This window comes from Eucalyptus grandis, chromosome 1, assembly GCF_016545825.1.
Source record: "Eucalyptus grandis isolate ANBG69807.140 chromosome 1, ASM1654582v1, whole genome shotgun sequence".
Taxonomy (NCBI): Eukaryota; Viridiplantae; Streptophyta; class Magnoliopsida; order Myrtales; family Myrtaceae; genus Eucalyptus; species Eucalyptus grandis.
Genome location: NC_052612.1, coordinates 52500563 through 52514368, shown reverse-complemented (window position 1 = coordinate 52514368; position 13806 = coordinate 52500563). Strand labels below are relative to the sequence as shown.

General features: G+C 42.6%; 3 protein-coding genes across 3 annotated transcripts; all 3 read left to right on the top strand.

The window, feature by feature from the left end:
- Positions 1-1580: 1580 nt before the first annotated feature.
- LOC104450051 (glutamate dehydrogenase 2) lies at positions 1581-5280 on the top strand. Its single transcript, XM_010064454.3, has 9 exons — positions 1581-1877; positions 1987-2100; positions 3013-3234; positions 3328-3402; positions 3518-3634; positions 3734-3984; positions 4141-4216; positions 4302-4388; positions 4834-5280. Exons 1-9 carry the CDS (start codon positions 1770-1772, stop codon positions 5017-5019), a joined length of 1236 nt encoding a protein of 411 aa, XP_010062756.2. The 5' UTR covers positions 1581-1769; the 3' UTR covers positions 5020-5280.
- Positions 5281-7844: 2564 nt separating this feature from the next.
- Positions 7845-8881, top strand: LOC104415735 (light-harvesting complex-like protein 3 isotype 1, chloroplastic). Its single transcript, XM_010027083.2, has 3 exons — positions 7845-8181; positions 8376-8514; positions 8613-8881. Exons 1-3 carry the CDS (start codon positions 7867-7869, stop codon positions 8879-8881), a joined length of 723 nt encoding a protein of 240 aa, XP_010025385.2. The 5' UTR covers positions 7845-7866.
- A 157-nt stretch (positions 8882-9038) lies between these two features.
- LOC104415727 lies at positions 9039-13805 on the top strand. The gene is given in 10 exon segments (XM_039300470.1): positions 9039-9261; positions 9526-9689; positions 9692-9898; positions 10923-11062; positions 11168-11267; positions 11380-11478; positions 12103-12450; positions 12549-12641; positions 12718-12924; positions 13141-13805. Coding segments are annotated over 10 exon segments (1845 nt in total). The 3' UTR covers positions 13405-13805.
- The last annotated feature ends 1 nt before the right edge of the window (position 13806 follows it).

Below are 13806 nucleotides of genomic sequence, written 5' to 3'. Positions count from 1 at the left end.
CTCCGCGTCTTGAATCAGCAAAGCGGGGCTGGCTTCCTTTTGTTTACGATATCTCGTTTTGGACGAGAAAAGAGCATCTCAACCAAAAGTCAAATCAAAAAACAAAGCAGTCGAAGGCATTGACGTTAGTGGATAGGATCAAAGCATAGATGATAACGTAGAAGAGCATCCCCAACTAAGCACAAATCACGTGGCCGGTGTTGCAGATGCGTCTCCACTTCTCTAGACATATGTTGAAATGCAGATGCACACGTTTTTGTTCTCTTTTATTTAATGAAAGCGGGGTGGCTGTTGTGAATTATGCACATTTTCAGGGTCCGTTCGGCTCCCGCAAGTTTCGTAATAATATACTTTTAGACTAATGCCTAAGGCCTAATTCTGGAAACAAAGTCCAATCCTGGAGATTTCAGATAAGAACATCGAGAATGACCTGGCAATGTAGCGAGGCTGCCACCTCGTTTTTCAGTTAAAAATGACCTCATTCGAGTCAAAACTCAGAACGGAGGGAGCCAGTAAAGCCCCCCACTTTTGACACAGTCGGGGGTCCACGTCAAGCTGACATCACACGGACGCGGCGACAGGGAAGATTATCGGGGGACTGCCTTTTCCGCCCTCGATTCCCCGCGTAAGCCTAAGCCGCATAGCATACTATGAGGATAGTGATCCGACGTGGCGCCTGCTGTCCGAATATAAAATCAATTAATGCAGTAACGACTGCACTGGATAAGAGAACCTCCCCCGGGTGTCAACGGTCCTGATTTTCTCCAGACAGGTAGGATGACCCCAATCTCTCCACGCATCTCGTGTCCTCCATTTCTGCCCCTTTTCCGAGAAACCTACCCAAAAGGGGCGGGAGGGGAGGGCACTTTTCCTCCTTTTTCTTCTCTCTCTGTCTTAACCTCTGTCTTATTACCTAATTAGCCCCACCATCTAAAGTTACATAAACCATCCTTCGAGTCCTTTCCGACCATAACCCAAATTAAGTCTCATTGAATGATTTACCAAAAGTAAGTTGTGTCTTAGTGCATACAGCTTATTTCGGACCATAACCCAAATCCAGATAATATTACTAGAGCTTTCCCTCTATGGCTCTTAACCTTCCCATTGAGCACAACTTCCATATTCGGCAGCGTGCAGACCTGATTAGCTGGCCAGGCTTTCGTGCCCCTTTTGAGCCGTCATTTAGTGAGAACCATTCCAAAGGAAGCATGTAACTAAACACTATCAGCTATAATCGCTTCCCGGCAATTCGAGCTCCTTGCGAGCCCCATCCTCGGATACATTGTGATAATACGATATTAGAACCTTAGGATTGAGTTAAAATGCGTGAAAAGAAAAAAGGACTATAAAGTGGAACCAAAACGAATTATCATGAAGCCAAAGAGTGTTGTCGATTAAGCAAAAAAACTTATGAAAGCCGTGGGTGGTTTTGGGGATATTACTAAACCTCTGAAGGGGCAGGGGCAATCCCGTAAATCCGAGGGCTGAGGAAAGTAGCTGTGCTTTATCGATTGCATTGGTTGCTTGCCCCTAAATGAGGAAGGTTATCTAATAGTAATTGGCTTTCCCAATTCCAAGCTTCTCTCTCCTGCTCCTTCCCCTGTCGCGCTAGCTACCGTCCCATTCACCTCCTCTCTCCGGTTCCCTATATAAACCGTCTTGCCCGCTCCACTTTTCTCTCGCCCAAAAACCCAGTTGCATTCTCTTTCAATCTCGAGATTTCCTTGCCTTCCCCCTCTGTTTGGGTCTTTCCTCCGTCATCTGCGACCATGAACGCCCTCGCCGCGACGAACCGCAACTTCCGCCACGCGGCCCGCATTCTCGGGCTCGATTCTAAGCTCGAGCGAAGTCTCTTGATCCCGTTCAGGGAGATCAAGGTCGGTCCTTTTTCTTTCTTTCCTTTTTTTTCTTTTTGCCCAGTTCACGGGGTTCTCGTGTGTTCTTGAGAACGTGACTTTACGTGGCGGTGCGTCCGGTTGTGACCAGGTGGAGTGCACGATTCCCAAGGACGACGGGAGTCTGGTGTCGTACGTCGGGTTCAGGGTGCAACACGACAATGCGCGTGGTCCCATGAAGGGCGGGATCAGATATCATCCTGAGGTACCGCTCCAATAGAGAGTCTCTCTGCTTTTCCGTTGACCCTTTGACTTTCTCGTTCCCTCTCGCTCAGGTTGAGCTCGACGATTGTTTGTCTCGTTGCTGGCGTTTCTTGTTCGCCTTTTCTTTGGAAAGCTAGTTTCTAGTATTAAAACAGGGAGTGCAACAAAGGTGCTGCTTGCAGCTATTTTTCCAAATGGAAAGCCCAATCTAATATGTTCTCCTCGTTGAAGTTTTCGGGTCGTTTGATTTGTGGCGATTAGGCATCGTCGTGATGAGTTCTCCGGGTAATCATTGAAATCTGACCTAACCCGAACCTAAGTATTCAAGTCTCTACTCAATAAAGAGAGGGTTAATTGCGAATGGTACTCAATAAGCTGTGAAGAGGAAGAACGGCTGCATACAAGAATGATCAAGCATCATCGAGAATTTTAGTACTCTGCCTCTGTTTTAAAGAGAACGGCCTTACTTTGAATTCAAAGAATATGTTCCTCTATTCGTCTCTTTTGGCCGTCGCTTCCTATGGATTTTGATCTTATTTTGAAGAAAACATCGTAGCTTCTGATTACTTGTTTCTTCTTGCTATACCGGCTTACTTGATTTGCATACAGTCTGAATTGTACAATGTAGTTTGCATTCTGTTTCTAAATGCCCCACGTATTTGGGTAACTTTTTGGATGCCCATCTCCCATCTTAATTAAATTGATTACTTAATTGGGAAAACCTCAGAAGCTAATATAAGGTTAAGCATAGAGATTTCTACAACTACCCTCATGGTTTACTTCACGAATGCGCTCCGCAGTTGCTAGTTTTCTTATGCTGGATGCGAGCATCTCCAGCATGTTGAGTTGTATTATGCCAATTCTTATCAGGTTTGAAACCTGTTGTTGACGTTTGCTTGATTTTCTTTGAAAGGTTGACCCGGATGAAGTAAATGCCCTGGCCCAGTTGATGACCTGGAAGACAGCTGTAGCAGATATTCCATATGGAGGTGCAAAGGGTGGGATTGGATGCAATCCTAGAGATTTAAGTAAGAGTGAGTTGGAACGCCTAACCCGTGTTTTCACTCAGAAGATTCATGACCTCATTGGAATTCATACTGATGTTCCCGCTCCTGACATGGGAACGAATGCTCAGGTTTGGTTCCTTCTTCATGCATCATAACTGGCTATGTTATTATACCGTCTTTGATTTGGTTTGTTTAAGGTAATGACATATGAAAACATGCAGACTATGGCATGGATTTTGGACGAGTACTCAAAATTTCACGGTCACTCACCAGCTGTCGTGACAGGAAAACCAATTGTAAGAATCGGAAACTGATGGAAATTATTGACAATTAATACAAGATTGATTATTTCGTGATGAGGAAGAACTTTATGACGGAACTCTTTCTCACCCATCCGAGTTTGATTCTCAGGATCTTGGTGGATCACTTGGCCGGGAAGCTGCTACTGGCCGTGGCGTTGTTTTTGCTACAGAAGCTTTGCTTGCTGAGCATGGGAAGTCCATGAAAAATTTGACATTTGTTATTCAGGTGACCAGTCATTACTCATTTACTTCCTTGCATGTATTTAAAATATCCTTGGTCTCTACTTTCAGATATTGATGTCTCTGTTGCACAATACTTTCCTAGGGATTTGGAAATGTGGGGTCTTGGGCAGCAAAGTTGATTCATGAGAGAGGTGGTAAGGTTATAGCAGTCAGTGACATCACCGGTGCCATTAGAAATCCAAATGGTATCGATGTTCCTGAATTGCTCCGGCACAAAGAAAACACTGGCAGTCTGAAAGATTTTCATGGTGGAGACTCCATGAATCCTGATGAACTGCTTGTACATGAATGCGATGTTCTCATCCCTTGTGCTTTAGGGGGAGTTCTGAACAGGTGTGCTACTTCTCTTGGTTAAATTTTTTTTCACTTTACGATGATTTTCCAAATTAAAAAGGTTTGTCAGATGCTGTTGATATGGTTATTTGTTAAGTACAGGGAGTGTCTGGACAAACTCTGACCTGTTTCCTTGTGTATTAATTCAATTTGTAGGGATAATGCAGCAGATGTGAAGGCCAAGTTCATAATAGAGGCGGCCAACCATCCTACTGATCCAGAAGCGGATGAGGTAAAAATTAGTTTGTCCTTCACTTTAAGAGTTCGGTGTGAAAAATTTCTAAAGCGTTTGATTGTATTGCAACTTATCAATGCAGATATTATCGAAGAAAGGAGTCATAATTCTCCCTGATATATATGCAAATGCTGGGGGAGTGACTGTTAGCTATTTTGAGTGGGTTCAGGTAAAGGATAATTCTGGATCATATTCATCTTTAATGTTCCAACCTCCCTAGCTAAGTAGTTAGATCTCCTCTGCAACCTAAAATAAGATTGGCAAGTATTTTGTCGATCATTTCTCATATAAAACGAAGGCAACAGAATAAGGGTGCTGCTCGCCGCATCCAATTTGTTTTGCCTTTTTTCCTAGGTTTGGAAGTGGGAACTCTTATAAATTTTTATTCTGAATTTGTGCGCATTTCTTGTGCTGGCAATTAGGTCGTGGGAGATGCTGTTTTAAATTTCTTTCCTCGTTTGAATCGGGATGGATGCTAACCATTTAATAATTGTCTTAGTCTGCCAAGAGACTTCATTGAAAACATTCACAATATCACTGACTGCATGCTTGAACACAGTCTTTTAAGTTTTTAAGAAATCCGGGTCACTTAACTAGCTTAATTTTCTTTGCAGAACATCCAAGGTTTCATGTGGGATGAAGACAAGGTGAACAGCGAGCTCCAGAGGTACATGACTAAAGCTTTCCACAACATCAAGAGCATGTGCCAGGTTCATGACTGCAACTTGCGGATGGGTGCCTTCACGCTCGGGGTGAACAGGGTTGCACGAGCCACCCTTTTAAGGGGTTGGGAAGCATAGTTTTCTTCCTCATTTGTTCGCATCTCTGTTCTCTGGTAACATGTTGTGGAGATATCCCAACCATGGAAGCATCTGGAAATGACTGTTGACGGAGTCGATTTCTCCGCCCAAGAATAGCCATTTTTTTCTTTATTTTCATTTTACTTTTTCTTTTCTTTTTTATCCCCATAAGAACCATTTGTATTCACTGGCGGGAATCACCCCATTGGATGCTTGCAACATTTTGTTCGAGAAATAAGAAGAGTTTGAGCATGAGGCACATTTTTATTCAGACAAATAGCCATTTATGCACATCAGTTTGCTTGCGGAGTTTGAAGATCCATGAGACTCAGCGTTCCTGCAGATGGCGATCGTACTGCTGGAGCTATGCTGAGACGTGCTGCTTTTAAAATCAGTGGACCTGTCATATCCCCAAAGATGCCAAATGCTATCAAACTCCTTTATAATGTCTTGGCTATTGATTACAATGCTATCTAATAATCAATATGTTGGAATATAATATGCGCGACAAGATCTTATAATTTATGTCAACGCGCAAACTCCAAAGGATCTTGAAATATTGGTATCTACTTTCACGGAGAAAGCCAGCTATAAAAAATCCACTATAATCGGAGAATCAGAGTTTACAATCACTCACACGTTTAAGTGTTTCTCACACCTAGATTTAAGCTCAAATTAAAGTGTTTATAAATAAACAACTTGAACATAAATTCATTGCACAAAATTATCACGCATTCAAGCTCAAACGAAAACGCTCTATGTACGCCAAAAATAAGAACTCCAGTGTCTAATTTTCTTTCACATACGCATTGCTTCTTCGCACTCTCCTTTTCTTCATCGTGTGGGTGGCTCCTCTCTCAAGCGGCGCTCTCGGACGTGGATGTGTTGCTCCTACTTTTTTGGGCTTCACGTCACTTTTTCTAGCTAAAAGCAAAGAAAACCTTTGCTATATCTTTATTTTTTTTTATTTCCTCTTTTGTCTTGTAGTAGAAGCTAGCAAAATAGGTCATATTATGACCATTTTTAGTTAAATTAGTCATATATGGATCAAGTAAAAATTAAATATGGATTAGAAATTAGTCTGAGAAAGTAAAGCACAAAATAAAATGAGTCTAAATAGGTTATTACGAAACCCACTTTGAACCCATGGCCTTCCTCTTTAACTTTATAAAAAAAATAATTATAAAAAATCAAAATTATAATTATTTTTCATATTTTAATTTTCTTTTTTTTTTTTTTTTTTCTTCAATCCTTAGCCGCGGCCAATAGGGTGATGGCCGGCAATGCCAAGTGAGGCTCGAGCTCACTGGGACACAAGCTCAAGGTCGCTAATGACGGGCGAGGCTCGAGCCTCGCCGGATGTGGTGAGACTCAAGCTTGTCGGCGTTGGCGGGGCCTCAACCTCGACGGATCAACGAGATTGAGCCTCGCCCAACGCCGATGGAGCCTCGCCTCGCCGGATTTGGCAAGACTCGAGCTTGCGGCGTCGGGCAAGGCCTCGGCCTCGGCAGATCGTGAGATCAAGCCTCGCTCAACGCCAACGGAGCTCCGCCTTGCCGGATCTGGCGAGGCTCGAGCCTCGCCAACGACTCGAGACTCGAGCTCGTCGGCATCGGGCGAGGCCTCGGACTCGTCGGATCGGTGAGATTAAGCCTCGCCCAACGTCGGGCGAGCTCGATCTTGCCCGTGGCCGATCGCCGGTCATCATCGTGGCCGCGGCCAACCAAAGAAGAAGAAAAAAAGAAAAAGAAAAAATAATTATTAAAATTTATATTTTTTAAATTTTAAAATAATTAAAAATATATTTAAAAAATTTAAAAATTCGATTTAAAAAATATTTTAAAAATAATTATAAAAATTTCCATTAAATTTGTATTACATAAAAAATTATAAAAAAAAATCATAAAAATGAGCTTTTTTAGATTTAGCTAAAAAATTTCATATTACAATTTTTAGTTATTCAATGGTATGTTCACTTTAAATAAGAGAAGCATGTGCATGGTCTAATTCTTTCTAAATATTTCAATTTATAGGTTTTTTAAATTTTTTTATTTACTATTTTTAATTTAATTTGAAATTTTAATCCAATTAGCATATAGTAAAGGCGGGTTTTTCTAGAATTTTAATAAGTTTTAGCAATGCGGGTCGGGTCGGGTATGTATTGGGTATTGGTCGGGTCGGATATGGATCACTTGATTTACACTACATGAATATGGGTTAAAACGGTTAAATTGATCAAATATGGGTCGATCCATTTTCGACCCGACCCAACCCACCCATTTAACGGGTCTATCTTGTAGTGACAAAACATATCCTCCTTGTTTTGTTGCTTATTTTGCACGTCCGAAAAAAAGTCCAATAAGAATAAAGATTTCTTCATCCGATTTGTAATCCACCTAGAAAAATCGTCCTCGGTAAAATTCGGTTTAACAAATCATTATTCGAATTCAAACTCAAGACACTAATTTAACACAATACGAGGAATATTTCTCTCATCCAAATCAAACTATTATTTCAAGTAATGGTCATAGAGTGAAGCATCAGCTGATAATGAGTCTCAACTCTGACAGCCCGGGACAATGCCTAACAAACCTGGGATAATGGGATAAGAAGGTTAAAGAAAAAGAGAAGAAAAGAATTAAAGAGGAGGCAGGGGAGATCAGGATTGTCTAGCTTTGCCCATGACTTTACTGACACGGGCAGCGGTTGGAAGATAATCTTATTTATTTCCAGCATGGGCGTCATTACATGCTTCCTAGGGGTCATATGACCCAGTGAAGTGGGAAAAGAGAGTTAACAGGACAAGACACAATAACGAAGGAACAACCATCTTAGCTCCTGATAGCCATGGCTTCCATTGCCATATCTGCATCACTGCACAGAGCTTGTAGCTTGAATCATGTCCCAAGGAGAGAGCAACTTAGGCGCATGGTCGGGACGAAGCAAGCAACCAAAGTGGTAACTGGGGACGTGGAAGGTGCACCGAAAGGGCTCAAGCTCAATATTGCTGATCATAAGGATAATGCAGCTTCAGGAGAAGATAGATTCCAGGTTGCTGAGGATAAATCAGAGGAGGGTCAATCTTTAGAATCCTCCACTATCAAATTCAAGGACGAGCGATGGAAGAATGGTACCTGGGATCTGAACATGTTTGTCAAGGACGGAAAGATGGACTGGGACGGGGTCATAGTTGCCGGTGAGAGATAATTGAATCCACTTTACTTTTTCCTTTGGTCAGAATGCTAATTAACAAAGTGATGAGCTCCTCAAGATTGGGCTTACTCGTTAGAAAAGCAGCCCTTGTTAAGCTATTGTTGAATTTCCTGCGTAATTGGATATTCGTGTTTCACTTTACAGAAGCAAGGAGGAGGAGGTTTCTTGAAGTGTGCCCAGAAGCCGCGACAAATGAAGATCCCGTGGTGTTCAGGAGCTCCATAATACCGTGGTGGGCATGGATCCGCCGGTCTCATCTCCCTGAAGCCGAGCTTTTGAATGGTTCGGATAACGACCTCTTTCAACAAACGTTCAATTGCGATTCTCTCCTGACTTCATACAGGCCCTCTCATGCTTGCGAATTATCCGACTCTACGCAGGTCGAGCTGCGATGCTCGGGTTTTTCATGGCATACGCGGTGGACGCCTTGACGGGGATGGGCGTAGTGGGCCAGACAGGGAATGTCCTGTGCAAGGCAGGGCTGTTAGCGACTGTGGTCGCGGTGCTCTTCTTCAGGCAAAACCAAGACATCGAAACGTTGAGGACGCTCGTGGACGAGGCCACTTTCTACGACAAGCAATGGCAAGCTTCGTGGCGAGATCAAGCTGGAAGCACGAGCGCTTCGGATTCCTCAGCAGAGAAGATGTGAACGGCAGTGTCGGCAGATGTTCGGACTCTAATGTTCGAATTTGTAACCGAAACAAGTTTTTTTTTTTTTTTAAAAAGCCATCTTTTGAAGAATCATGCCCCCGGTCGCTCCCTCTGCATAGCGCACAATTAGTGTAATCAAATCAAACGGACAATTGATGGCTCATGCTGATTTCATTGATCCAGCATTCACCCATTATTTGAACGACGATTTTCCTTTTAATATGAATAATCCTATAGACACTATCAGTCGCATGCCAAATGACTTCATTAGTGTCCATGAATCCACGGAAGCATCCAATAAGAATACGTCGGCTTCGCGCATCGTGCACAATCTTATCTTCGCGTCAGGGGCTCGAGTTTCGATGCAAGGAGATGATGGTGCTCTCTTGCCATTCCCGGTCTTACCCTCGTCTCTAAGCAAACCGACCCCGCCAGTCATTTTACTTGCAAGCAATTTTTAAAGCCACCAGAAAACTCCGAAAAGGCGTACGCAAAATGGACATTCGATTCATCGCCCCTCTCTATTTTCTCTCTCTCTTCTTTCTATGTGGGCGTGATAAAAGCATGACCGCATCAGGCGGGGTCGACTCGTTGCCGTCGCGATCCGCAGATGCCAAATCCTTCTCTCCCGTCCGCTGCTAGGAGACCCCAATGCAACCCCCCCCACCTCCCCACCTCCCTCCCCTCCCCCTCCCCCCCCTCCCGGCAACAGCTCCGGCGACGCCGAGCGCCGCCTGAGGGAGGCCGAGGAGCGCCTCCGCGAGGCCATCGCCGAGCTCCAGCGCCGCCAGCGCACGGCCGCAGCTTGCGGCGGCGGGGGCAGCTGCGGCGGCGGCGGCCTCCCCCGCACCCACCCTGCCACCATTCGCCCGACGAGTCCTGCGTCGCCAACGCGATCGGCAACCTCTGCCAGAGCTTCCTCCTCTCCTACGGCGTTAGGGTTGGGATCGGCATCTTGCTCCGCGCTTTCAAGCTCGCCAAGGGGCAGTCTTATTCCTCGCTCCTCGATCTCAAGGTTACGATCCGATTCATCTTCTCGGCCTGCCTAGCACATAGTTTCCCGTGGCTTTAGGAACTCAGTTCCAGCTCAATTTTGACAGGAGAATGGTTGTTCGGATTTTTAATACTCGATAAAGTGTTTTATATTCGTTTTGATCAAGAGTTCTCGATGATTATATTCATGAATGTACTTCTAGTAGAGCTACTGGTTTTAGATCCGGAGGATAGCGCCATGCAAACGTGTACAACTACCTAGTTCGCGGCTAATATCTTTTGCTCATCGAAACTGGAAGAAGCCTCCAATTCTTATTTATGCATCCGATAGTGGTGCAGTTTGTTGTCATAACATCATCGTGCTAATTGTAGTGGAATTAATTACGTTTATGGATGTGGGCCATTACTCTTCTTTGGGGCCCCCAATTTCTTTAAATTTGGTGCTTGAGGGACAAGAACGTGGTGGACTGAACAGCACAGAAAAATCCAACCTGAGAATTCACATGTTATATATGATCCACTGGCTAAATCAAGGTCCTTTTTAGGTACATATATTTCCTTTGGACTACACCAAGTGATTTCGAAAACATTGACCTCAGCAGTATCAGCATTTTGGATATTCCCATTAGGGAATACTAGACAACTTGGTGATACATAAACAGTCCGGACCCCATGTGCTTACTTCAGATTGAAGTACCTTCCACAGTGGCAAATTTATGTAGGTCTTTTGTTGCAAAACTTTGAGTTTGCACTGATATTGCTTTTTTGACCGCGTGATCAGGACTAATATGCGTAAATCTTGACATGTGAAGTTTGACATTGTTGCTTGTTATCGTCATCTGCTAGCTTAACTTCTCGGTTATTTTTATGCCACACTGCCACCTGGCTGAAACTCTTCTTTCTTTATCCAGTCTCTAGGAGAGTCTCCTCCCCTTCCCTTATCTACTATGCGTGCTAGTTTTGTCTCTTTGACATATCCAGGTGATGGTGCCAATATTTTTTACGTACTTTCAGACTCACTGTCGATTTATGTATTTTGTTGGCAGCAACTTGTTTCTGAGAAAGATCTGATAGTAAGAGAAGAAGCATGTCGAGTTGGTCTGCTTTTTGGTGGGTTTACCGGTTCTTATCACGCCCTTCGGTGTTTGTTTAGAAAGTTGAGAAGGAAAGAGACACCGTTGAATGTGTAAGTTTGCAATTCATGTGCTCTGTTTCTTGAAGGGTTTGAAGCTATTTAGGCACGATAGAGCCAGTTCCTTATTTATGACATCGTGAGGGGATGATGGAACAGATTTTTATCAGGTTCAATTGCGGGTTTGTCTATCTTAGCATTGGATGATTCAAACCGCAGGCGTACACTTGCTCTCTATCTTCTGGCCAGGGTAGCTCAAGTACGTAAAAGATTAGTATACATTCTATTCCTTAGCATTCTTTTGGTGTTAGCAGTTCATTCATTTGTCTTTTACATTTAATGGAAAATCTAATGTTTAAATTCTTCATCAGTCTGCTTATAATTCTGCAAAGTCAAAGAACAAGTTCCACTTCTGGGGAAGCCACTGGAGACATGGAGATTCTTTGCTTTTCGCCCTAGCATGCGCCCAGGTAAAAATATGTCGAGTTTTTCATCATATTGTTACTTGAACCATGATGAAATGAATGTGGTATTTCTCTGTATATGTAGTCTGTTATGATTTTCCTGTCATCTTCATTGAAAATTGATTCTGTTGAAATTATATGATTATATTGATTTAATTTGATTAATACGCAAAACAATGCAACTTGAGGTGTAATCAGGAAGTATGTAAGCTTCCTGAATTTTTGTCTGATCCATGAAATATACAGTGTGATTTGTTGCGTTTTACAATTTATATATTCGATACAAATTGCCGAAGAAACTCGATGAGTTCTAACATGCCTGACGCGTCAAATACAGTTATCTCAGACTTAAATCCTTATTAAAGTCCTGTTTGGATGTGATCGTGATTTATGATATATCTGCATTAAGAAGGCCAACGCTACTTACTTCACAAAATTTCCAATATCTAATACTGAACATTTGTGAAGATAGATTTCATGTGTTAAACAAGAGGTATATAGAATCAACAGAAACAAGTCTCTTATACAAGCAGATGCCATCACTTGACCGCTTTTCATGGTTCTGTCATGGTGTCACACTTTATTCTTGGTTTTCTTATTTTTTTATTGACTTTTTATAACCCTTTTTAGGTAATGTATGCCTTCATAATGCGCCCAGAAAGCTTGCCAAAATCATATCAAGATTTTATTCAGAAGACAGGGCCAGTTGCAAAGCCTGTGTACAGAGCTGTAAGGGATAATTGTAGGGGTTTGCCATTGGACATTGCCTCATTGTCAACTTACTTGGCTAAAAAAGGAGTGTCCAATCAAGTAAAGTTGGAAGAGTTCCCCTCAATAATCCCATGCTCCGTAATTCATCCACACACGAACTCCTGTTTGGTTCACAATGCGAATGCAAGTTCAGCTACATTTAGGAAGACATTTCCACTTTATTTCTCGTTAACATTCGTGCCATTTGTCGTCCTCCACCTGCAAAAGGTAAAACTTCCTCTCCAAGTTGATTTGGTTACTACTTCTGACATATTTTAGGACCGACATTCCGTTTCTTCTAATTCTTTTTTTAAAACAAATTCTAGTTCATGGATTCACCTGCTCGTACCTGTTGGTTGGCTCTTAAAGGTGCTGTTCGCTCAACGACTTTTTTGTCTGCTTTTGTTGGAATTTTTCAGGTAGCTCTTCGCTTATTAATTTTGCAATTTTTTTGAACTCGGGAAAATTTTTCTTATAATTGTTTAATGGTGCAAGGGAGTGATATGTTCACATAGGAAGATAGCATCAAAGGACCACAAGCTTGTGTATTGGCTTGCTGGTGGACTTGCTGCTCTTTCTGTTCTTCTGGAGAAAAAATCTAGACGTAGTGAACTTGCTTTGTATGTGCTGCCGCGCGCTGGAGATTCCTTATGGTATATCTTAATAAACCGCCATCTGGTTCCCAATATCAAGAATGCTGAGGTATCTCCTGCTTATCTAAGCTGTATGTAATACTTCTTAGCATGTGTCAACTTACTTATCAGGTGCAGAAAAGTATTAAACGTTGCTTGATACGAAATTGGAATGCACTAATATTGCATTATATAGAGAGTTGCATTTCTGCTTTCTCCTTCAGCTTCCCATGAATCTTTAGAAGGAAATTGTTACAAATTGATGCCCATTTCACGACTTCTGCAGGTGGCTTTGTTCTGTGCCTGTATGGGAGGAGTAATGTACTACTTGGAACACGAGCCAGATACGATGGCTCCATTCCTTCGGGGCCTCATTCGCCGCTTCCTGGCTAGCAGAATTAGTAATCCAGGCCCTCCAGCGAGTCGGAGTGCTTCCTACACCTATTTGCAAACTCTTGATGCAATCCAGAAGCCGAAAATGCTAGAAATTCGAGACAGTGAAGTTTCATCTTCTGAGAAATATAATCTCGAATCCATTCCGGGGCTATAAACCACATTTTTTGGTCCCCTGCCCATTTTTATTGAATCATAAATCGTTCGGTTTGGTTCACCCGGCTCTGAAATTTGCGTGACACAGTCGAGCTGAAGACTGGCGACCAAATATTCTTTCCCAGAATTGGGGCTCATTATGTTGGAGTTCTAGTTCCTCTGATTTGGGATACTCATTGGACAATTGTAGTAATAAATTATACGCAATCCGTCCCTGGAATAGAAGTTTTTAGCCGGAGCTGGTCCTTTTTTTTCAGATAAATATAAGCAGGCTCTTCTAATTGTTTTTTGTTGATGTAGTAGCCTATACTTCTCGAATGATGTTTTATTTGGGTCAGAGAAGACTTATGACATTGTTGTATCTTACAATCATGAGTTAATAAAAAAAAATTCCGTCATGGAT